At 41.5% G+C, this 23,369-nt stretch overlaps 1 protein-coding gene across 3 annotated transcripts in view; it reads left to right on the forward strand.

The window, feature by feature from the left end:
- Nucleotides 1-23,369, forward strand: part of TASP1 (taspase 1) — a 680,735-nt gene that overhangs the window by 240,622 nt on the left and 416,744 nt on the right. For all 3 annotated transcript variants that reach the window (XM_053712134.1, XM_053712135.1, XM_053712136.1), the window contains one exon: nt 3,955-4,039. In XM_053712134.1, coding sequence (XP_053568109.1) covers nt 3,955-4,039 — 85 coding nt within the window. The remainder of the gene's footprint in view (nt 1-3,954; nt 4,040-23,369) is intronic.

Consider the following 23,369-nt stretch of genomic DNA (forward strand, 5'->3'; position numbering starts at 1 on the left):
CATGGAAGTAATAGGTTTGATGGTTGCGGCAATGGACATAGTTCCTTTTGCACGAATTCATCTAAGACCATTACACCTGTGCATGCTCAGACAGTGGAATGGGGATTATACAGACTTGTCTCCGACGATACAAGTAGATCAAATAACCAGAGATTCACTCCGTTGGTGGCTGACCCTGGACAACCTGTCACAGGGAATGAGCTTCCGCAGACCAGAGTAGGTCATTGTCACGACCGACGCCAGTCTGGTGGGCTGGGGCGCGGTCTGGGAACCCCCTATGGTTTCGGGAAGACTCTCTTCTCCCGATAAACATAATGGAACTGAGAGCGATATTCAATGCTCTCAAGGCTTGGCCTCGACTAGCAAAGGCCAAATTCATAAGGTTTTAATCAGACATCATGACGACTGTTACATATATCAACCATCAGGGGGTAACAAGGAGTTCCCTGGCGATGGAGGAGCATCCGGGGGAGTGGGAACTCCATCTGGAAATCTTTGCCCAAATAACTCAATTATGGGGCATTCCAGACATGGTTCTGATGGCCTCTCGTCAGAACTTCATGGTCCCTTGTTACGGGTCCAAATCCAGGGATCCCAAGGCGACTCTATTGGATACAATAGTAGCACCTTGGATCTTCAACCTAGTTTATGTATTCCCACCGTTTCCTCTCATTCCCAGGCTGGTAGCCAGGATCAATCTGGAGAGGGCTTCGGTGATCTTGATAGTTCCTGTGTGGCCACGCAGGACTTGGTATGCAGACCTGGTGAATGTGTCATCGGCTCCACCATGGAAGCTACCTTTGAGACGGGACCTTCTTATTCAGGGTCCATTCGAACATCCGAATCTGGTTTTCCTCCAACTGACTGCTTGGAGTTTGAACGCTTGATTTTATCAAAGCGTGGGTTTTCAGATCCTGTAATAGATACTCTTATTCAGGCTAGAAAGCCTGTAACTAGAAAAATTTACCATAATATATGGAAAAAATATATCTGTTGGTGTGAATCTAAAGGATTCCCATGGAACAAGATAAAAATTCCTAAGATTCTTTCCTTTCTACAAGAAGGTTTGGAGAAAGGATTTTCTGCGAGTTCTCTGAAGGGACAGATCTCTGCTTTATCTGTTTTACTTCACAAAAGGCTGGCAGCTGTGCCAGACGTTTAAGCGTTTGTTCAGGCTCTGGTTAGAATCAAGCCTGTTTACAGACCTTTGACTCTTCCCTGGAGTCTTAATCTAGTTCTTTCAGTTCTTCAAGGGGTTCCGTTTGAACCCTTACATTCCGTAGATATTAAGTTATTATCTTGGAAAGTTTTGTTTTAGGTTGCAATTTCTTCCGCTAGAAGAGTTTCTGAGTTATCTGCTCTGCAGTGTTCTCCGCCCTATCTGGTCCATGCAGATAAGGTGGTTTTACGTACTGAGCCTGGTTTTCTTCCGAAGGTTGTTTCCAACAAAAATATTAACCAGGAGATAGTTGTACCTTCTTTGTGTCCGAATCCAGTTTCATAGAAGGAACGTTTGTTACACAATTTGGACGTTGTCCGTGCTCTAAAATTCTATTTAGAGGCTGCTGAAGATTTTAGACAAACATCTTCTTTGTTTGTTGTTTATTCTGGTTAAAGGAGAGGTAAAAAAGCAACTTCTACCTCTCTTTCCTTTTGGTTTAAAAGCATCATCAGATTGGCTTTTGAGACTGCCGGACGGCAGCCTCCTGAAAATATCACAGCTCACTCCACTAGGGCTGTGGCTTCCACATGGGCCTTCAAGAATGAGGTTCCTGTTGACCAAATTTTTTAAATTATATACTTTTGCTTCTTCGGAGGCTATTTTTGGGAGAAAGGTTTTGCAAGCCGTGGTGCCTTCCGTTTGGGTGACCTGATTTGCTCCCTCCCTTCATCCGTGTCCTAAAGCTTTGGTATTGGTTCCCACAAGTAAGGATGACGCCGTGGACCGGACACACCTATGTTGGAGAAAACAGAATTTATGCTTACCTGATAAATTACTTTCTCCAACGGTGTGTCCGGTCCACGGCCCGCCCTGGTTTTTTAATCAGGTCTGATGAATTATTTTCTCTAACTACAGTCACCACGTTACCATATGGTTTCTCCTATATATATTTCCTCCTGTCCGTCGGTCGAATGACTGGGGTAGGAGGAGCCTAGGAGGGACTATATGGCCAGCTTTGCTGGGCTCTTTGCCATTTCCTGTTGGGGAGGAGAATATCCCACAAGTAAGGATGACGCCGTGGACCGGACACACCGTTGGAGAAAGTAATTTATCAGGTAAGCATAAATTCTGTTTTCTTCCATGGGAAAGAGTCCAGAGCCCCCCGCACGTTTTTTTGAGGCGTTGTTGTTTTTATCTTCTGGCACCCTTTCACCTTGATGCTTCTTCCACTGTTCCTTGTTCCTCTGCTGAATGAATGAGGGATAGGGGAAGTGGGAGGAGTATTTATGCCTTTTGGCTGGTGGGTCTTTGCCTCCTCCTGGTGGCCAGGTTCTTATTTCCCATAAGTAATGAATGCGTATGTGGACTCTTTCCCACAGAAGAAAAGGAAATTATCAGGAAATTTTGTTTTGGAATTGTTCCCTCTCTGTGTCCTCATTCTTATTTTTTGAGGTACGTGTATGCACAATTTGGATGTTGTGCAGGCTACTGTTTTTTGTTTGTTTTTTTCTGTATTAGAAGACTTCTGCTACTTCTCTTTTTTCTGGTTGAGAAGTTTACTTCGTTTGTTTTTCAGAACTTTGAGACTGCAGTTTCCTGAGAGAGTTATGGCTTATTTTCGAGGGTTGTCTATTCTTTTTGGGCTTTCTAAATGAAGTTTCTGTGGAACATATTTGCAAGTCTGCAAATGTTACAAATTTGATTTGTTGTCTCGGTTGAGGCTTCTTTTGGGATATAGTCTGAATGACTGGGGATTATGGGTAAGGGAAGTGACATATATAGCAGCAATGCTGTGGTGCTCTTTGCCTCCTCCTGCAGGCCAGGAGTGATATTCTCACTAGTAATTGATGATTCCGTGGACTCACCATATCCGGAAAGAAATACATTTATCAGGTAAGCATAAATTATGTTTTTATGCCTTTACTTTTCCCTTTTTACCTGCTTTCTACTTTGCACATGTGAAATTGAAATTATAACAACAATTCAATGTGGTTCTTTCCCATTGTTATTCACTCTTAACTCCTGTTGCTTATTTCTTTTTTAAAACACTTAAAGGGACATGAAATTGTTTTTGTGATTTAGAATGAGCATACAATTTTGAACACATCAAGTAAGCCAATGAAAAAAGGCATATATGTGCCGCCACCAATCAGCAGCTAGCTCCCCATAGTGCTTTGCTGCTTCTGAGCCTACCTATTCTTCTCAACAAAGGATAGCGATAAAACAAATGAAAATTAGGTATTAGAAGTAAATTAGAAAGTTGTTTAACCCCTTAACGATCACGATAGACCCTGTTCGTCACTTTTAGTTAAGGGTTTTCTTGGTTATAATAGCGAGGGTTGCACCTCACTATTATACGCTCCCTCCCTCCTGTTGGTCATCGGAAATAGCGGGGTATTGCAGATGGCAGCGGGTCCACACTATTAATGGTGCAATCCCCATAGAAAGACCAGCGTTAAGGGGTTAAAATAACATACTCTTTAGGAATAATGAAAGAAAAATTTGGGGTTTCATATCTCTTTTAATAAATAGTTGTATATATAAAAGAAAAGGTATTCTCTGCTTGTTTTTTCATCTAAAGAAGTAATCTATACACTTTTGAAAATAATACTTAAATAAAAAATTATGAAAAGTAAATAAATTAAAATCATAATTACACCTAAATTCGAACAATAATGTGTTTGTAACTTGGTTACAGTTTCTAATAGTAATTCATTGTAATATATTGCTACATTTAAATTTGCTTTAAGTTTATAATATACTTGTTTTCTTTCAATGTTTTTTTCTTAAAGGAATTAAAAATCCGGTGTTGGCAGCAAATAAATTACTTTGTGAAGGACAGAAAGGAAAGCTCTCAGCTGGCAGAATTCCTCCCTGGTAATTACATTATTCTGCTTCTCGCTGTTTTAGCCATGGGGCTTTTATTCTTCAGAATTTTATTTTGTTTTTGCCCAGATTTATTCATCATCACTTATTTGTGTACATGGTGCAAGGATGCACACATCTTCTCTGGTCTTAGAACATCTGGCTTAATCTGTGTATAAACATTGTGAGATGTCGTAATTGCTTTATTTTTTTCATGTTTGGACAGATACATTTGATATTACTAATCTAGTTTGTTTCTTCTGCATTACTTCTATAATTCAACTAGAAAAAAAATGTGCTGCTTTTATTTGTTTTTGTAAACATTGACTATTTTTATTTATATATATTTTACTGATCCTTATTGGTTAAAAATGGTATGATCTGTTTCATTCAGCATAAATGTAGTTTTATAAATAGGCAATGTATAGACAAGGAAATAAGCACTTGTCTATACATTGCCTATTTTAATTTTGTTCTGTTTCAGAACAGTCTAAGGCAATCCACCATGAAAAACGTTTGAGTATTTCTCCTGTTAAGTGTGATCAGTCCACGGGTCATCATTACTTCTGGGATATTACTCCTCCCCAACAGGAAGTGCAAGAGGATTCACCCAGCAGAGCTGCCATATAGCTCCTCCCCTCTACGTCACCCCCAGTCATTCTCTTGCACCCAACGACTAGATAGGATGTGTGAGAGGACTGTGGTGATTATACTTAGTTTTATACCTTCAATCAAAAGTTTGTTATTTTATAATAGCACCGGAGTGTGTTATTCCTTCTCTGGTAGAATTTGAAGAAGAATCTACCTGAGTTTTTAACTATGATTTTAGCCGGAGTAGTTAAGATCATATTGCTGTTTCTCGGCCATCTGAGGAGAGGTAAACTTCAGATCAGGGGACAGCGGGCAGATTAATCTGCAAAGAGGTATGTAGCAGCTTATTATTTTCTGACAATGGAATTGATGAGAAAATTCTGCCATACCGATATAATGTAAACTCAGCCTTAAATGCAGTAGCAGCAACTGGTATCAGGCTGTCATGTATGTATATTTTACACTTCAGTATTCTGGGGAATGGCACTTCACTGGAATTACACTGTGTGCATAAGACTTTAGCCTAATTTGCAGGGACTAGCAACAGGCTTTTTAATAACACTTAATTTATGTTAAACGTTTTTTTGCTGGCATGTAAAATCGTTTCATTTTCTGAGGTACTGGGTGAATAAAATATTTTGGGCACTATTTTTTTCCACTTGGCAGTTGTTTTATTTAATTTATGACAGTTTACTGATCTCTCTCACTGTTGTGTGTGAGGGGGAGGGGCCTTTTTTGGCGCTTTTGCTACGCATCAAAAAATTGAGTCAGAAGCTCATTGTATTTCCTGCATGATCCGGTTCATCTCTACAGAACTCAGGGGTCTTCAAAACTTGTTTTGAGGGAGGTAATCACTCACAGCAGAGCTGTGAGATTGTAGTTGACTGTGATAAAAAACGTTTATTTCTGTAACTTTTTTTCTGCTATCAGGGCTAGTTATCCTTTGCTAATGGGAACAAGCCTTTGCTAAAATTGTGTTTTTTACAAAGATTTGATGCTATAACCTTTCAGTTTATTAACTTTCAACTGTCATAACTCTTTCTGTGCTTCTTATAGGCACAGTACGTTTTCATATTATAGTAAATTACTTGAAAAGTATTTCCAAGTTGCTAGTTTATTTGCTAGTGTGTTAAACATGTCTGATTCAGAGGAAGACATCTGTGCTATATGTGCTAATGCCAAAGTGGAGCCCAATAGAAATTTATGTACTAACTGCATTGATGCTACTTTAAATAAAAGTAAATCTGTACAAATTGAACACATTTCACCAAACAACGAGGGGAGAGTTATGCCGACTAACTCGCCTCACGTGTCAGTACCTGCATCTCCCGCTCGGGAGGTGCGTGATATTGTGGCGCCGAGTACATCTGGGCGGCCATTACAAATCACATTACAGGATATGGCTACTGTTATGACTGAAGTTTTGGCTAAATTACCAGAACTAAGAGGTAAGCGTGATCACTCTGGGGTGAGAACAGAGTGCGCTGATAATGTTAGGGCCATGTCAGATACTGCGTCACAACTTGCAGAACATGAGGACGGAGAGCTTCATTCTGCGGCTGATGGTTCCGATCCAAACAGATTGGATTCAGATATTTCAAATTTTAAATTTAAGCTGGAAAACCTCCGTGTATTACTAGGGGAGGTGTTAGCGGCTCTGAATGATTGTAACACAGTTGCAATACCAGAGAAAATGTGTAGGTTGGATAAATATTTTGCGGTACCGTCGAGTACTGACGTTTTTCCTATACCTAAGAGACTTACTGAAATTGTTACTAAGGAGTGGGATAGACCCGGTGTGCCGTTCTCACCCCCTCCGATATTTAGAAAGATGTTTCCAATAGACACCACCACACGGGACTTATGGCAAACGGTCCCTAAGGTGGAGGGAGCAGTTTCTACTTTAGCTAAGCGTACCACTATCCCGGTGGAGGATAGCTGTGCCTTTTCAGATCCAATGGATAAAAAGTTAGAGGGTTACCTTAAGAAAATGTTTGTTCAACAAGGTTTTATATTGCAACCCCTTGCGAGCATTGCGCCTGTCACGGCTGCAGCAGCGTTTTGGTTTGAGTCTCTGGAAGAGACACTTGAATCAGCTCCGTTAGATGAGATTACACACAAGCTTAAAGCTCTTAAGTTAGCTAACTCATTTATTTCAGATCCCGTAGTACATTTAACTAAGCTTACGGCTAAGAATTCCGGATTCCCCATTCAGGCGCGCAGAGCACTGTGGCTAAAATCCTGGTCAGCTGACGTTACTTCTAAGTCTAAATTACTTAATATACCTTTCAAAGGGCAGACCTTATTCGGGCCCGGATTGAAAGAGATTATCGCTGACATTACAGGAGGTAAAGGCCATGCCCTGCCTCAAGACAGAGCCAAACCTAAGGCTAGACAGTCTAATTTCCGTTCCTTTCGGAATTTCAAAGCAGGAGCAGCATCAACTTCCTCTGCTCCAAAACAAGAAGGATCTGTTGCTCGCTACAGACAAGGCTGGAGACCTAACCAGTCCTGGAACAAGGGCAAGCAGGCCAGGAAACCTGCTGCTGCCCCTAAAACAGCATGAATTGAGGGCCCCCGATCCGGGAGCGGATCTAGTGGGGGGCAGACTTTCTCTCTTCGCCCAGGCTTGGGCAAGAGATGTCCAGGATCCCTGGGCGCTAGAGATAATATCTCAGGGATACCTTCTGGACTTCAAATACTCTCCCCCAAGAGAGAGATTTCATCTGTCAAGGTTGTCAACAAACCAAATAAAGAGCTTTTATTAATGGGAGTAATCCATCCAGTTCCACGGTCGGAACAGGGACAAGGGTTTTACTCAAATCTGTTTGTGGTTCCCAAAAAAGAGGGAACTTTCAGGCCAATTCTGGATTTAAAGATCCTAAACAAATTCCTAAGAGTTCCATCGTTCAAAATGGAGACTATTCGGACAATTTTACCCATGGTCCAAAAGGGTCAGTACATGACCACAGTGGATTTAAAAGATGCTTACCTTCACATACCGATCCACAAAGATCATTACCGGTATCTAAGGTTTGCCTTTCTAGACAGGCATTACCAGTTTGTAGCTCTTCCATTCGGATTGGCTACGGCTCCAAGAATCTTCACAAAGGTTCTGGGTGCTCTTCTGGCGGTACTAAGACCGCGAGGAATTTCGGTAGCTCCGTACCTAGACGACATTCTGATACAAGCTTCAAGCTTTCAAACTGCCAAGTCTCATACAGAGTTAGTACTGGCATTTCTAAGGTCGCATGGATGGAAGGTGAACGAAAAGAAGAGTTCTCTCTTTCCACTCACAAGAGTTCCCTTCCTGGGGACTCTTATAGATTCTGTAGAAATGAAAATTTACCTGACAGAAGACAGGTTAACAAAACTTCAAAGTGCATGCCGTGTCCTTCATTCCATTCAACACCCGTCAGTGGCTCAATGCATGGAGGTAATCGGCTTAATGGTAGCGGCAATGGACATAGTACCCTTTGCACGCCTACACCTCAGACCGCTGCAATTGTGCATGCTAAGTCAGTGGAATGGGGATTACTCAGACTTGTCCCCTTCTCTGAATCTGGATCAAGAGACCAGAAATTCTCTTCTATGGTGGCTTTCTCGGCCACATCTGTCCAGGGGGATGCCATTCAGCAGGCCAGACTGGACAATTGTAACAACAGACGCCAGCCTACTAGGTTGGGGCGCCGTCTGGAATTCTCTGAAGGCTCAGGGACAATGGAATCAGGAGGAGAGTCTCCTACCAATAAACATTCTGGAATTGAGAGCAGTTCTCAATGCCCTTCTGGCTTGGTCCCAGTTGACAACTCGGGGGTTCATCAGGTTTCAGTCGGACAACATCACGACTGTAGCTTACATCAACCATCAGGGAGGGACAAGAAGCTCCCTAGCAATGATGGAAGTATCAAAGATAATTCGCTGGGCAGAGTCTCACTCTTGCCACCTGTCAGCAATCCACATCCCGGGAGTGGAGAACTGGGAGGCGGATTTTTTAAGTCGTCAGACTTTTCATCCGGGGGAGTGGGAACTTCATCCGGAGGTCTTTGCCCAAATACTTCGACATTGGGGCAAACCAGAGATAGATCTCATGGCGTCTCGACAGAACGCCAAGCTTCCTCGTTACGGGTCCAGATCCAGGGATCCGGGAGCGGTCCTGATAGATGCCTTGACAGCACCTTGGACCTTCAGGATGGCTTATGTGTTTCCACCCTTCCCGATGCTTCCTCGATTGATTGCCAGAATCAAACAGGAGAGAGCATCAGTGATTCTAATAGCGCCTGCATGGCCACGCAGGACTTGGTATGCAGATCTGGTGGACATGTCATCCTGTCCACCTTGGTCTCTACCTCTGAAACAGGACCTTCTGATACAGGGTCCTTTCAAACATCAAAATCTAACTTCTCTGAAGCTGACTGCTTGGAAATTGAACGCTTGATTTTATCAAAACGTGGTTTTTCTGAGTCAGTTATTGATACCTTAATACAGGCTAGGAAGCCTGTTACCAGAAAGATTTACCATAAAATATGGCGTAAATACCTATATTGGTGCGAATCCAAAGGTTACTCTTGGAGTAAGGTTAGGATTCCTAGGATATTGTCTTTTCTACAAGAAGGTTTAGAAAAGGGTTTATCCGCTAGTTCCTTAAAGGGACAGATCTCAGCTCTGTCCATTCTGTTGCACAAACGTCTGTCAGAAGTTCCAGACGTTCAGGCTTTTTGTCAGGCTTTGGCCAGGATTAAGCCTGTGTTTAAAACTGTTGCTCCGCCATGGAGTTTAAACCTTGTTCTTAATGTTTTACAGGGCGTTCCGTTTGAACCCCTTCATTCCATTGATATAAAGTTGTTATCTTGGAAAGTTCTATTTTTAATGGCTATTTCCTCGGCTCGAAGAGTCTCTGAGTTATCAGCCTTACATTGTGATTCTCCTTATTTGATTTTTCACTCGGATAAGGTAGTTCTGCGTACTAAACCTGGGTTCTTACCTAAGGTAGTCACTAACAGGAATATCAATCAAGAGATTGTTGTTCCATCCTTGTGTCCAAATCCATCTTCAAGGAAACAACGACTTCTGCACAATCTGGATGTAGTTCGTGCCCTAAAATTTTATTTACAGGCAACTAAAGATTTTCGACAAACGTCTTCCCTGTTTGTCGTTTACTCTGGTCAGAGGAGAGGTCAAAAAGCTTCTGCTACCTCTCTCTCTTTTTGGCTTCGTAGCATAATACGTTTAGCTTATGAGACTGCTGGACAGCAGCCTCCTGAAAGAATTACAGCTCATTCTACTAGAGCTGTGGCTTCCACTTGGGCCTTTAAGAATGAGGCCTCTGTTGAACAGATTTGCAAGGCTGCAACTTGGTCTTCGCTTCATACTTTTTCCAAATTTTACAAATTTGACACTTTTGCTTCTTCGGAGGCTATTTTTGGGAGAAAGGTTCTTCAGGCAGTGGTTCCTTCTGTATAAAGAGCCTGCCTGTCCCTCCCGTCATCCGTGTACTTTTGCTTTGGTATTGGTATCCCACAAGTAATGATGACCCGTGGACTGATCACACTTAACAGGAGAAAACATAATTTATGCTTACCTGATAAATTCCTTTCTCCTGTAGTGTGATCAGTCCACGGCCCGCCCTGTTTTTTACGGCAGGTAAATATTTTTTAAATTATACTCCAGTCACCACTACACCCTTTGGCTTCTCCTTTCTCGTTGGTCCTTGGTCGAATGACTGGAGGTGACGTAGAGGGGAGGAGCTATATGGCAGCTCTGCTGGGTGAATCCTCTTGCACTTCCTGTTGGGGAGGAGTAATATCCCAGAAGTAATGATGACCCGTGGACTGATCACACTACAGGAGAAAGGAATTTATCAGGTAAGCATAAATTATGTTTTTTCTTTCCTAAGATATGGTGAGTCCACGGCTTGAGTAATTACTGTTGGGAATATCACTCCTGGCAGCAGGAGGAGGCAAAGAGCACCACAGTTAAACTGCCAAGTATCACTCCCTTACCCACAACCCCCAGTCATTCTCTTTGCCTTCGATGCATGGAGAAGGTGAAGTTTAGGTGTCTGAAGAAAAATTTTGATTTTTCTTGTAAAGGTGTATCCAGTCCACGGGTTCATCCATTACTTGTGGGATATTCTCCTTCCCAACAGAAAGCTGCAAGAGGACACCCACAGCAGAGCTGTCTATATAGCTCCTCCCCTAACTGCCACCCCCAGTCATTCTCTTGCAGCTCTCGACAAGAAAGGAAGTATCAAGAGAGATGTGGTGACTTAGTGTAGTTTTTACCTTCAATCAAAGGTTTGTTATTTTTAAACGCTACCGGCGTTGTACTGTTTTTACTCTCAGGCAGAAATTGGAAGAAGACTTCTGCCTGGAGGTTTGATGATCTTAGCGGTTTGTAACTAAGGTCCATTGCTGTTCTCACACATAACTGAAGAGTATGGAAAGAAAACTTCAGTTGTGGGGACGGTCTTCAGATTGCCTGCTTTGAGGTATGTTCAGCATATTTTTTTCTAGAGAGATGATAAGGTCTAGAAAATGCTGACAGTGCCTGGTATATTTAAGGTAAGCCTGATACAGTGATTTAACAACAACTGGGATCATGCTTGCAAAAAGGGATAATATTCATGTTAATACCTATATTACTTAGTGTAAAAACGTTTGCATGATTTATAAATAAAAACGTTTTTTCTCTGAGGGTGATAAATCTTTATTTGGGGCCTAGTTTCCACATGGCTTGTTAGATTACTCCTAGGAGTACTTTTTTAAGGCCCTCTGACTTTGAGTTCATGGTGGGAGGGGCCTATTTTCGTTTTCAGTCTGAGACATCCAGCTTCCCTGAAGGAGTCCTCTGGTTTATAGGACCTCTATAGAGGGTTTTGTTCCTGCAAAAATCATTTTTAAGGGCAGGTAGGAGCCACAGCAGAGCTGTGGCAGTGTGTTTGACTGTTTGTTAACAGGTTTGATGTTTTTCTAATTCGTTTTTGGGCCTGAGGGCTTAATCATCCATTTGCAAGTGGGTGCAATGCTGCTTTAGTCCCTTATACACACTGTAAAAAATTCGTAGAGTTTACTACTTTTTTTCACTGTTTTGCAGTTTATGTGGTAGTTTTTTTTCTCTTAAAGGCACAGTACCGTTTTTTATTATTGCTTTTTTCACATTTATTAAAGTGTTTTCCAAGCTTGCTGGTCTCATTACTAGTCTGTTAAACATGTCTGACATAGAGGAAACTCCTTGTTCTTTATGTTTAGAAGCCATTGTGGAACCCCCTCTTAGAATGTGTACCAAATGCACTGACCTTTCTATAAGTTATAAAGACCATATTATGGCTTTTAAAGATTTATCACTTGAGGTTTCTGAGACTGACAAAAGGGAGGTTATGCCATCTAGCTCTCCCCACGTGTCAGAACCTATAACTCCCGCTCAAGGGACGCCAAGTACATCTAGCGCGTCCAATGCGTTTACTTTACAAGACATGGCGGCAGTTATGAATCATACCCTCACAGAGGTATTGTCCAAACTGCCAGGGTTACAAGGAAAGCGGGACAGCTCTGGGGCTAGAACAAATACAGAGCTCTCTGACGCTTTAGTAGCTATGTCTGATATACCCTGTGGGTGACTTCTCTGATTCAGGGAAGGCATTACTTCAGTCTGACTCTGAAATGACAGCATTTAAATTTAAGCTTGAACACCTCCGCGTGTTGCTCAGGGAGGTTTTAGCGACTCTGGATGACTGTAAAATGGACAAATACTTTTCAGTGCCTGTTTACACTGATGTTTTTCCAATCCCTAAGAGGTTTTCAGAAATTATTACTAAGGAATGGGATAGACCAGGTGTGCCGTTCTCTCCCCCTCCTGCTTTTAAGAAAATGTTTCCTATAGATGCCGCTACACGGGACTTGTGGCAGACGGTCCCTAAGGTGGAGGGAGCAGTCTCTACCCTAGCTAAGCGTACAACTATTCCTGTCGAGGACAGTTGTGCTTTCCTAGATCCTATGGATAAAAAATTAGAGGGTTTCCTTAAGAAAATCTTTATACAACAAGGTTTAATTCTCCAGCCTCTTGCATGCATTGCCCCAGTCACTGCTGCAGCGGCTTTCTGGTTCGAGTCTCTGGAGGAGGCTTTACAGGTAGAGACCCCGTTGGATGATATCCTTGACAGGCTTAAAGCTCTTAAGTTAGCCAATTCATTTATTTCTGACGCCGTTTTTCATTTAATCAAGCTAACGGCTAAAAATTCAGGTTTTGCCATTCAGGCACGTAGGGCGCTATGGCTTAAATCCTGGTCAGCAGATGTCACTTCAAAGTCTAAACTTCTCAATATCCCCTTCAAAGGGCAGACCCTATTTGGGCCTGGACTGAAGGAGATCATTTCTGATATTACTGGAGGAAAAGGCCATGCCCTTCCCCAGGATAGGTCCAACAAGTTAAGGACCAAACAGACTAATTTTCGTTCCTTTCGAAACTTCAAGAGTGGCGCAGCTTCATCTTCCTCTTCTACAAAACAAGAGGGAAATTTTGCCCAATCCAAGCCAGTCTGGAGACCTAACCAGGCTTGGAAAAAGGGGAAACAGGCCAAAAAGCCTGCTGCTGCCTTTAAGACAGCATGAAGGAGTAGCCCCCGATCCGGGACCGGATATAGTGGGGGGCAGACTTTCTCTCTTCGCCCAGGCTTGGGCAAGAAACGTCCAGGATCCCTGGGCTCTGGAGATTGTTTCCCAGGGATATCTTCTGGATTTCAAAGCTTCATCTCCAAAGGGGAGATTTCATCTCTCACAATTATCTGCAAACCAGATAAAGAGAGAGGCATTCTTACATTGCGTTCAAGACCTACTAGTTATGGGAGTGATCCACCCAGTTCCAAAGGAGGAACAGGGGCAGGGCTTCTATTCAAATCTGTTTATAGTTCCCAAGAAAGAGGGAACTTTCAGACCAATCTTGGATCTCAAGATCCTAAACAAATTTCTCAGGGTCCCATCCTTCAAGATGGAGACTATTCCAACCATCCTACATATGATCTAGGAGGGTCAATATATGACTACCGTGGATTTAAAGGATGCTTATCTACATATTCCGATACACGGGGATCATCATCAGTTTCTCAGGTTCGCCTTCCTAGACAGGCATTACCAGTTTGTGGCTCTTCCCTTCAGGTTAGCCACGGCACCAAGAATCTTTACAAAGGTTCTAGGGTCCCTTCTGGCGGTTCTAAGACCGCAGGGTATAGTAGTAGCCCCTTACCTAGACGACATCCTGATACAGGCGTCAACTTTTCATATCGCCAGGTCCCATACGGACATTGTTCTGGCATTCCTAAGGTCTCACGGGTGGAAGGTGAATGAAGGAAAGAGTTCTCTCTCACCTCTCACAAGAGTTTCCTTCCTAGGAACTCTGATAGATTCAGTAGAAATGAAGATTTATCTGACAGAGGTCAGGTTGTCAAAACTTCTAACTTCCTGCCGTGCTCTTTATTCCATTTCTCGTCCATCAGTGGCTCAGTGTATGGAGGTAATCGGATTAATGGTAGCGGCAATGGACATAGTTCCGTTTGCCCGCCTACATCTCAGACCACTGCAACTTTGCATGCTCAATCAGTGGAATGGGGATTACACATATTTGTCCCCTCTACTAAATCTGGATCAAGAGACCAGGGATTCTCTTCTCTGGTGGCTATCTCGGGTCCATCTGTCCAAGGGAATGAGTTTCCGCAGGCCAGAATGGACTATAGTAACGACAGATGCCAGCCTTCTGGGCTGGGGTGCAGTCTGGAACTCCCTGAAGGCTCAGGGTTCGTGGACTCAGGAGGAGGCCCTCCTTCCAATAAACATTCTGGAACTTAGAGCGATATTCAATGCTCTTCAGGCTTGGCCTCAGCTAGCTGCTGTCAGGTTCATCAGATTTCAGTCGGACAACATCACGACTGTAGCCTATATCAACCATCAGGGGGGAGCAAGGAGCCCCCTGGCAATGTTGGAGGTTTCAAAGATAATTCTATGGGCAGAGGTTCACTCTTGCCATCTCTCAGCTATCCATATCCCAGGAGTAGAGAACTGGGAGGCGGATTTTCTAAGTCGGCAGACTTTTCATCCGGAGGAGTGGGAGCTCCATCCGGAGGTATTTGCCCAGTTGATCCAACTTTGTGGCAAACCAGAACTGGATCTGATGGCGTCTCGTCAGAACGCCAAGCTTCCTTGTTACGAGTCCAGGTCCAGGGATCCCAAGGCAGTGCTGATAGATGCTCTAGCAGCGCCCTGGTCCTTCAGCCTGGCTTATGTGTTTCCACTGTTTCCTCTGCTCCCTCGTCTGATTGCCAAGATCAAGCAGGAGAGAGCTTCGGTGATCTTGATAGCCCCTGCGTGGCCACGCAGGACTTGGTATGCAGATCTGGTGGACATGTCATCCTTTCCACCATGGACTCTGCCGCTAAGGCATGACCTTCTACTTCAAGTTTCCTTCAAATATCCAAATCTAATTTCTCTACGTCTGACTGCTTGGAGATTGAACGCTTGATTCTATCAAAGCGTGGTTTTTCTGAATCAGTCATTGATACCTTAATTCAGGCTCGAAAGCCTGTCACCAGGAAAATCTATCATAAGATATGGTGTAAATATCTTCACTGGTGTGAATCCAAGGGTTACTCATGGAGTAAGGTCAGGATTCCTAGGATATTATCTTTTCTCCAAGAAGGATTGGAGAAGGGATTGTCAGCTAGTTCCTTAAAGGGACAGATTTCTGCTCTGTCTATTCTTTTGCACAAACTTCTGGCTGAGGTTCCAGACGTTCAGGCGGTTTGTCAGGCTTTAGTTATAATCAAGCCTGTGTTTAAACCTGTTGCTCTTCCATGGAGTTTAAATTTAGTTCTTAAAGTTCTTCAAGGGGTTCCGTTTGAACCTTTGCATTCCATAGATATTAAGCTTTTATCTTGGAAAGTTCTATTTTTAGTAGCTATCTCCTCGGTTCGAAGAGTTTCGGAGTTATCTGCTTTACAGTGTGATTCCCCTTATCTGATTTTCCATGCAGATAAGGTAGTGTTACGTACCAAACCTGGGTTTCTGCCTAAGGTGGTATCTAATAAGAATTTCAATCAGGAGATTGTTGTTCCTTCCCTATGTCTTAATCCTTTTTCAAAGAAGGAACGTCTATTACACAATCTTGATGTGGTTCGTGCTTTAAAGTTTTATTTACAAGCTACGAAAGATTTTCGTCAAACATCTGCTTTGTTTGTTGTCTACTCTGGACAGAGGAGAGGCCAAAAGACTTCGGCAACTTCTCTTTCCTTTTGGCTAAGAAGCATAATTCGCTTAGCTTATGAGACTGCTGGCCAGCAGTCTCCTGAAAGAATTACAGCTCATTCTACTAGAGCAGTAGCTTCCACATGGGCTTTAAAACATGAGGCCTCTGTTGAACAGATTTGTAAGGCGGCGACTTGGTCTTCGCTTCATACCTTTTCTAAATTCTATAAATTTGATACTTTTGCTTCTTCGGAGGCTATTTTTGGGAGAAAGGTCTTACAGGCAGTGGTGCCTTCCATTTAAGTTTCCTGCCTTGTCCCTCCCTTCATCCGTGTCGTATCCCACAAGTAATGGATGAAACCGTGGATTGGATACACCTTTACAAGAGAAAACAAAATTTATGCTTACCTGATAAATTTATTTCTCTTGTGGTGTATCCAGTCCACGGCCCGCCCTGTCATTTTAAGGCAGGTGTTTTTTATTTTTAAACTACAGTCACCACTGCACCCTATAGTTTCTCCTTTTTTTCTTGCTTGTCTTCGGTCGAATGACTGGGGGTGGCAATTAGGGGAGTAGCTATATAGACAGCTCTGTTGTGGGTGTCCTCTTGCAGCTTCCTGTTGGGAAGGAGAATATCCCACCAGTAATGGATGAACCTTTGGACCAAATACACCACAAGAGAAGTAAATTTTTCAGGTAAGCATAAATTTTGTTTTTCATCTACAAGCAAGTTTTGGGGTTTAGCCATATTCCACGTCATTCCTTGCAGTCGGGTAGTGGTGGCTTTAAAGCAGTTATGAACTTGTAAAGAGGTACTTACTGCATTTTCCTAACAATTGCTGCCCTTGTTTAGAAAGCCAGAGTTGGATACTCTGTTCTTACATTTTCAAAGGTTTCTGTGAAGAACTGTGCCTTCTCATACCTTGTAACTGTCTACATGCCGGACAGAGGAGCAGGTAAGTGTTTTTTCTTCCAGTTGGGGAGACCATGCACTTAACAAATTAAAAGACACTGCTTTTTTATTGGGACATAGATAATCCTGCTGTATGGGTTACACTGGGGCATGAAGCAGGCACTGTAGCATGTGTGAGACTATCATTTAAACTTTTTTTTAAAAAGAAAGGATAACATGTTTTTATTAGGCTTTATTTTCTGACACATATTTACTAGATAAAACAATACAAGTTTAAACTGAAAGTAAGGCTGAATTTTCTATTTCAGCAGCTTATTCATTTCCCCATTGCTTTAAAATAAAACGATGCAACATTTTAAACTGTCCGGTTTGAAAATATGGTTATTTCTGGTACTCAGTGTACCAGGAAGCTATTTTTAGTGACTCTCTGTGTTGCAGCAGTAATTTGAGCTCGGCTGTTGCGGTCAAATGACAGGCTTTACTTCATAACATTTCTGAGGAAAAAGTAGTTTTTCTCTATTTCTGGGTGATCTGGTCTTAATTGGGTAATTTAGGTGTGGGGTTTCCTAAGGGGTATTTTAGAAGTTTATTTGATGTTTATTACATGTTTTTTTCTTAACTTTTGTCACATAATTTTAGCTAGGGATCAATCCTAATTTGGGATAAAATTTAAAGTGTATTTTTTCCTTAGCTTATTTTAATTGAATATTAAAATCTTTGAAATTTATCTGTACAAGTTTATTTACTGTTTGCTCTGATATGGAGCAAGAGCCTGCTCTCATGAATTCATGCTTATTATGTTTAGATGCACAAATTGCAGCTCCTATGCAATTTTGTTTTTCATGTGTCAAGAAAACCTTGCAAAATAAAGGTAAATTTCTTTCATGTAATTAGCAAAAGTCCATGAGCTAGTGACGTATGGGATATACATTCCTACCAGGAGGGGCAAAGTTTCCCAAACCTCAAAATGCCTATAAATACACCCCTCACCACACCCACAAATCAGTTTTTACAAACTTTGCCTCCTATGGAGGTGGTGAAGTAAGTTTGTGCTAGATTCTACGTTGATATGCGCTCCGCAGCAGGTTGGAGCCCGGTTTTCCTCTCAGCATGCAGTGAATGTCAGAGGGATGTGAAGAGAGTATTGCCTATTTGAATTCAATGATCTCCTTCTACGGGGTCTATTTCATAGGTTCTCTGTTATCGGTCGTAGAGATTCATCTCTTACCTCCCTTTTCAGATCGACGATATACTCTTATATATACCATTACCTCTACTGATTCTCGTTTCAGTACTGGTTTGGCTTTCTACTACATGTAGATGAGTGTCCTGGGGTAAGTAAGTCTTATTTTCTGTGACACTCTAAGCTATGGTTGGGCACTTTTATATAAAGTTCTAAATATATGTGTTTAAACATTTATTTGCCTTGATTCAGGATGTTCAACGTTCCTTATTTCAGACAGTCAGTTTCATACTTGGGATAATGCATATGAATAAATCAATTTGACTTTTTCCCTGTGGGCTGTTAGGCTCGCGGGGCTGAAAATGCTTCATTTTATTGCGTCATTCTTGGCGCGGACTTTTTTGGAGCAAAAATTTTTTTCTTTGTTTCCGGCGTCATACGTGTCGCCGGAAGTTGCGTAATTTTTGACGGTTTTTTTTGCACCAAAAGTGTCGGCGTTCCAGATGTGGTGTCATTTTTTGGCGCCAAAAGCATTTAGGTGCCAAATAATGTGGGCGTCACTATTGTCTCCACATTATTTAAGTCTCATTGTTTATTGCTTCTGGTTGCTAGAAGCTTGTTCACTGGCATTTTTTCCCATTCCTGAAACTGTCATTTAAGGAATTTGATCAATTTTGCTTTATATGTTGTTTTTTCTATTACATATTGCAAGATGTCCCAGATTGACCCTGAGTCAGAAGATACTTCTGGAAAATCGCTGCCTAGTGCTGGATCTACCAAAGTTAAGTGTATTTGCTGTAAACTTGTGGTATCTGTTCCTCCAGCTGTTGTTTGTAATGAATGTCATGACAAACTTGTTAATGCAGATAATATTTCCTTTAGTAATGTTACATTACCTGTTGTTGTTCCATCAACATCTAATACTCAGAGTGTTCCTGTTAACATAAGAGATTTTGTTTCTAAATCCATTAAGAAGGCTATGTCTGTTATTCCTCCTTCTAGTAAACATAAAAGGTCTTTTAAAACTTCTCATTTTTCAGATGAATTTTTAAATGAACATCATCGTTCTGATTCTGATAATGATTCCTCTGGTTCAGAGGATTCTGTTTCAGAGGTTGATGCTGATAAATCTTCATATTTATTCAAAATGGAATTTATTCGTTTTTTACTTAAAGAAGTCTTAATTGCATTAGAAATAGAGGATTCTGGTCCTCTTGATACTAAATCTAAACGTTTAAATAAGGTTTTTAAATCTTCTGTAGTTATTCCAGAAGTTTTTCCTGTCCCTGATGCTATCTTTGAAGTAATCTCCAGGGAATGGAATAATTTGGTTAATTCATTTACTCCTTCTAAACGTTTTAAGCAATTATATCCTGTGCCATCTGACAGATTAGAGTTTTGGGACAAAATCCCTAAGGTTGATGGGGCTATCTCTACTCTTGCTAAACGTACTACTATTCCTACGGCAGATAGTACTTCCTTTAAGGATCCTTTAGATAGGAAAATTGAATCCTTTCTAAGAAAAGCTTACTTATGTTCAGGTAATCTTCTTAGACCTGCTATATCTTTAGCGGATGTTGCTGCAGCTTCAACTGTTTGGTTAGAAGCTTTAGCGCAACAAGTAACAGATCATAATTCTCATAGCATTGTTAATCTTCTTCAACATGCTAATAACTTTATTTGTGATGCCATCTTTGATATCATTAGGGTTGATGTCAGGTATATGTCTCTAGCCATTTTAGCTAGAAGAGCTTTATGGCTTAAAATTTGGAATGCTGATATGTCTTCTAAGTCAACTTTGCTTTCCCTTTCTTTCCAGGGTAATAAATTATTTGGTTCACAGTTGGATTCTATTATCTCAACTGTTACTGGAGGGAAAGGAACTTTTTTACCATAGGATAAAAAATCTAAAGGTAAATTTAGGTCTAATAATCGTTTTCGTTCCTTTCGTCACAATAAGGAACAAAAGCCTGATCCTTCACCCACAGGAGCGGTATCAGTTTGGAAACCATCTCCAGTCTGGAATAAATCCAAGCCTTTCAGAAAACCAAAGCCAGCTCCAAAGTCCACATGAAGGTGCGGCCCTCATTCCAGCCCAGCTGGTAGGGGGCAGATTACGATTTTTCAAAGAAATTTGGATCAATTCAATTCACAATCTTTGGATTCAAAACATTGTTTCAGAAGGGTACAGAATTGGCTTCAAGATAAGGCCTCCTGCAAAAAGATTTTTTCTTTCCCGTGTCCCAGTAAATCCAGCGAAGGCTCAAGCATTTCTGAAATGTGTTTCAGATCTAGAGTTGGCTGGAGTAATTATGCCAGTTCCAGTTCTGGAACAGGAACTGGGGTTTTATTCAAATCTCTTCATTGTACCAAACAAGGAGAATTCCTTCAGACCAGTTCTGGATTTAAAAATATTGAATCGTTATGTAAGGATACCAACATTCAAAATGGTAACTATAAGGACTATCCTGCCTTTTGTTCAGCAAGGGCATTATATGTCCACAATAGATTTACAGGATGCATATCTGCATATTCCGATTCATCCAGATCACTTTCAGTTTCTGAGATTCTCTTTCCTAGACAAGCATTACCAGTTTGTGGCTCTGCCGTTTGGCCTAGCAACAGCTCCAAGGATTTTTACAAAGGTTCTCGGTGCCCTTCTGTCTGTAATCAGATAACAGGGTATTGTGGTATTTCCTTATTTGGACGATATCTTGGTACTCGCTCAGTCTTCACATTTAGCAGAATCTCATATGAATCGACTTGTATTGTTTCTTCGAGATCATGGTTGGAGGATCAATTTACTGAAAAGTTCATTGATTCCTCAGACAAGGGTAACCTTTTTAGGTTTCCAGATAGATTCAGTGTCCATGACTCTGTCTCTGACAGACAAGAGACGTCTAAAATTGATTTCAGCTTGTCGAAACCTTCAGTCTCAATCATTCCCTTCGGTAGCCTTATGCATGGAAATTCTAGGTCTTATGACTGCTGCACCGGACGCGATCCCCTTTGCTCGTTTTCACATGCAACCTCTTCAGCTCTGTATGCTGAACCAGTGGTGCAGGGATTACACAAAGATATCTCAATTGATATCTTTAAAACCGATTGTACGACACTCTCTGACGTGGTGGACAGATCACCATTGTTTAGTTCAGGGGGCTTCTTTTGTTCTTCCGACCTGGACTGTGATTTCAACAGATGCAAGTCTGACAGGTTGGGGAGCTGTTTGGGGGTCTCTGACAGCACAAGGGGTTTGGGAATCTCAGGAGGTGAGATAACCAATCAATATTTTGGAACTCCGTGCAATTTTCAGAGCTCTTCAGTCATGGCCTCTTCTAAAGAGAGAATCGTTCATTTGTTTTCAGACAGACAATGTCACAACTGTGGCATATATCAATCATCAAGGAGGGACTCACAGTCCTCTGGCTATGAAAGAAGTATCTCGAATACTGGTATGGGCGGAATCCAGCTCCTGTCTAATTTCTGCGGTTCATATCCCAGGTATAGACAATTGGGAAGCGGATTATCTCAGTCGCCAAACGTTACATCCGGGCGAATGGTCTCTTCACCCAGAGGTATTTCTTCAGATTGTTCAAATGTGGGGACTTCCAGAAATTGATCTGATGGCTTCTCATCTAAATAAGAAACTTCCCAGGTATCTGTCCAGATCCAGGGATCCTCAGGCGGAAGCAGTGGATGCATTGTCACTTCCTTGGAAGTATCATCCTGCCTATATCTTTCCGCCTCTAGTTCTTCTTCCAAGAGTAATCTCCAAGATTCTGAAGTAATGCTCGTTTGTTCTGCTGGTGGCTCCAGCATGGCCTCACAGGTTTTGGTATGCGGATCTTGTCAGGATGGCCTCTTGCCAACCGTGGACTCTTGCCAACCGTGGACTCTTCCGTTAAGACCAGACCTTCTGTCACAAGGTCCTTTTTTCCATCAGGATCTCAAATCCTTAAATTTGAAGGTATGGAGATTGAAAGCTTGATTCTTAGTCAAAGAGGTTTCTCTGACTCTGTGATTAATACTATGTTACAGGCTCGTAAATCTGTATCTAGGAAGATATATTATCGAGTTTGGAAGACTTACATTTCTTGGTGTCTTTCTCATCATTTCTCCTGGCATTCTTTTAGAATTCCGAGAATTTTACAGTTTCTTCAGGATGGTTTGGATAAAGGTTTGTCTGCAAGTTCCTTGAAAGGACAAATCTCTGCTCTTTCTGTTCTTTTTCACAGAAAGATTGCTAATCTTCCTGATATTCATTGTTTTGAACAAGCTTTGGTTCGTATAAAACCTGTTATTAAGTCAATTTCTCCTCCTTGGAGTTTGAATTTGGTTCTGGGGGCTCTTCAAGCGCCTCCGTTTGAACCTATGCATTCACTGGACATTAAATTACTTTCTTGAAAAGTTTTGTTTCTTTTGGCCATCTCTTCTGCTAGAAGAGTTTCTGAATTATCTGCTCTTTCTTGTGAGTCTCCTTTTCTGATTTTTCATCAGGATAAGGCGGTGTTGCGAACTTCTTTTAAATTTTTACCTAAGGTTGTGAATTCTAACAACATTAGTAGAGAAATTGTGGTTCCTTCATTGTGTCCTAATCCTAAGAATTCTAAGGAGAGATCATTGCATTCTTTGGATGTAGTTAGAGCTTTGAAATATTATGTTGAAGCTACTAAGAATTTCCGAAAGACTTCTAGTCTATTTGTTATCTTTTCCGGTTCTAGGAAAGGTCAGAAGGCCTCTGCCATTTCTTTGGCATCTTGGTTGAAATCTTTAATTCATCATGCTTATGTCGAGTCGTGTAAAACTCCGCCTCAAAGGATTACAGCTCATTCTACTAGGTCAGTTTCTACTTCCTGGGCGTTTAGGAATGAAGCTTCGGTTGATCAGATTTGCAAAGCAGCAACTTGGTCTTCTTTGCATACTTTTACTAAATTCTACCATTTTGATGTGTTTTCTTCTTCTGAAGCAGTTTTTGGTAAAAAAGTACTTCAGGCAGCTGTTTCAGTTTGATTCTTCTGCTTATAATTTCAGTTTTTTTCATTATAAGATTTAAACTTTATTTTGGGTGTGGATTATTTTCAGCGGAATTGGCTGTCTTTATTTTATCCCTCCCTCTCTTGCGTGGAAGATCCACATCTTGGGTAGTCATTATCCCATACGTCACTAGCTCATGGACTCTTGCTAATTACATGAAAAAAAACATAATTTATGTAAGAACTTACCTGATAAATTCATTTCTTTCATATTAGCAAGAGTCCATGAGGCCCACCCTTTTTGTGGTGGTTATGATTTTTTTGTATAAAGCACAATTATTCCAATTCCTTATTTTTTATGCTTTCGCACTTTTTTCTTATCACCCCACTTCTTGGCTATGCGTTAAACTGATTTGTGGGTGTGGTGATGGGTGTATTTATAGGCATTTTG

The sequence above is a fragment of the Bombina bombina genome, chromosome 4 (assembly GCF_027579735.1).
Source record: "Bombina bombina isolate aBomBom1 chromosome 4, aBomBom1.pri, whole genome shotgun sequence".
NCBI classification, from domain to species: Eukaryota; Metazoa; Chordata; class Amphibia; order Anura; family Bombinatoridae; genus Bombina; species Bombina bombina.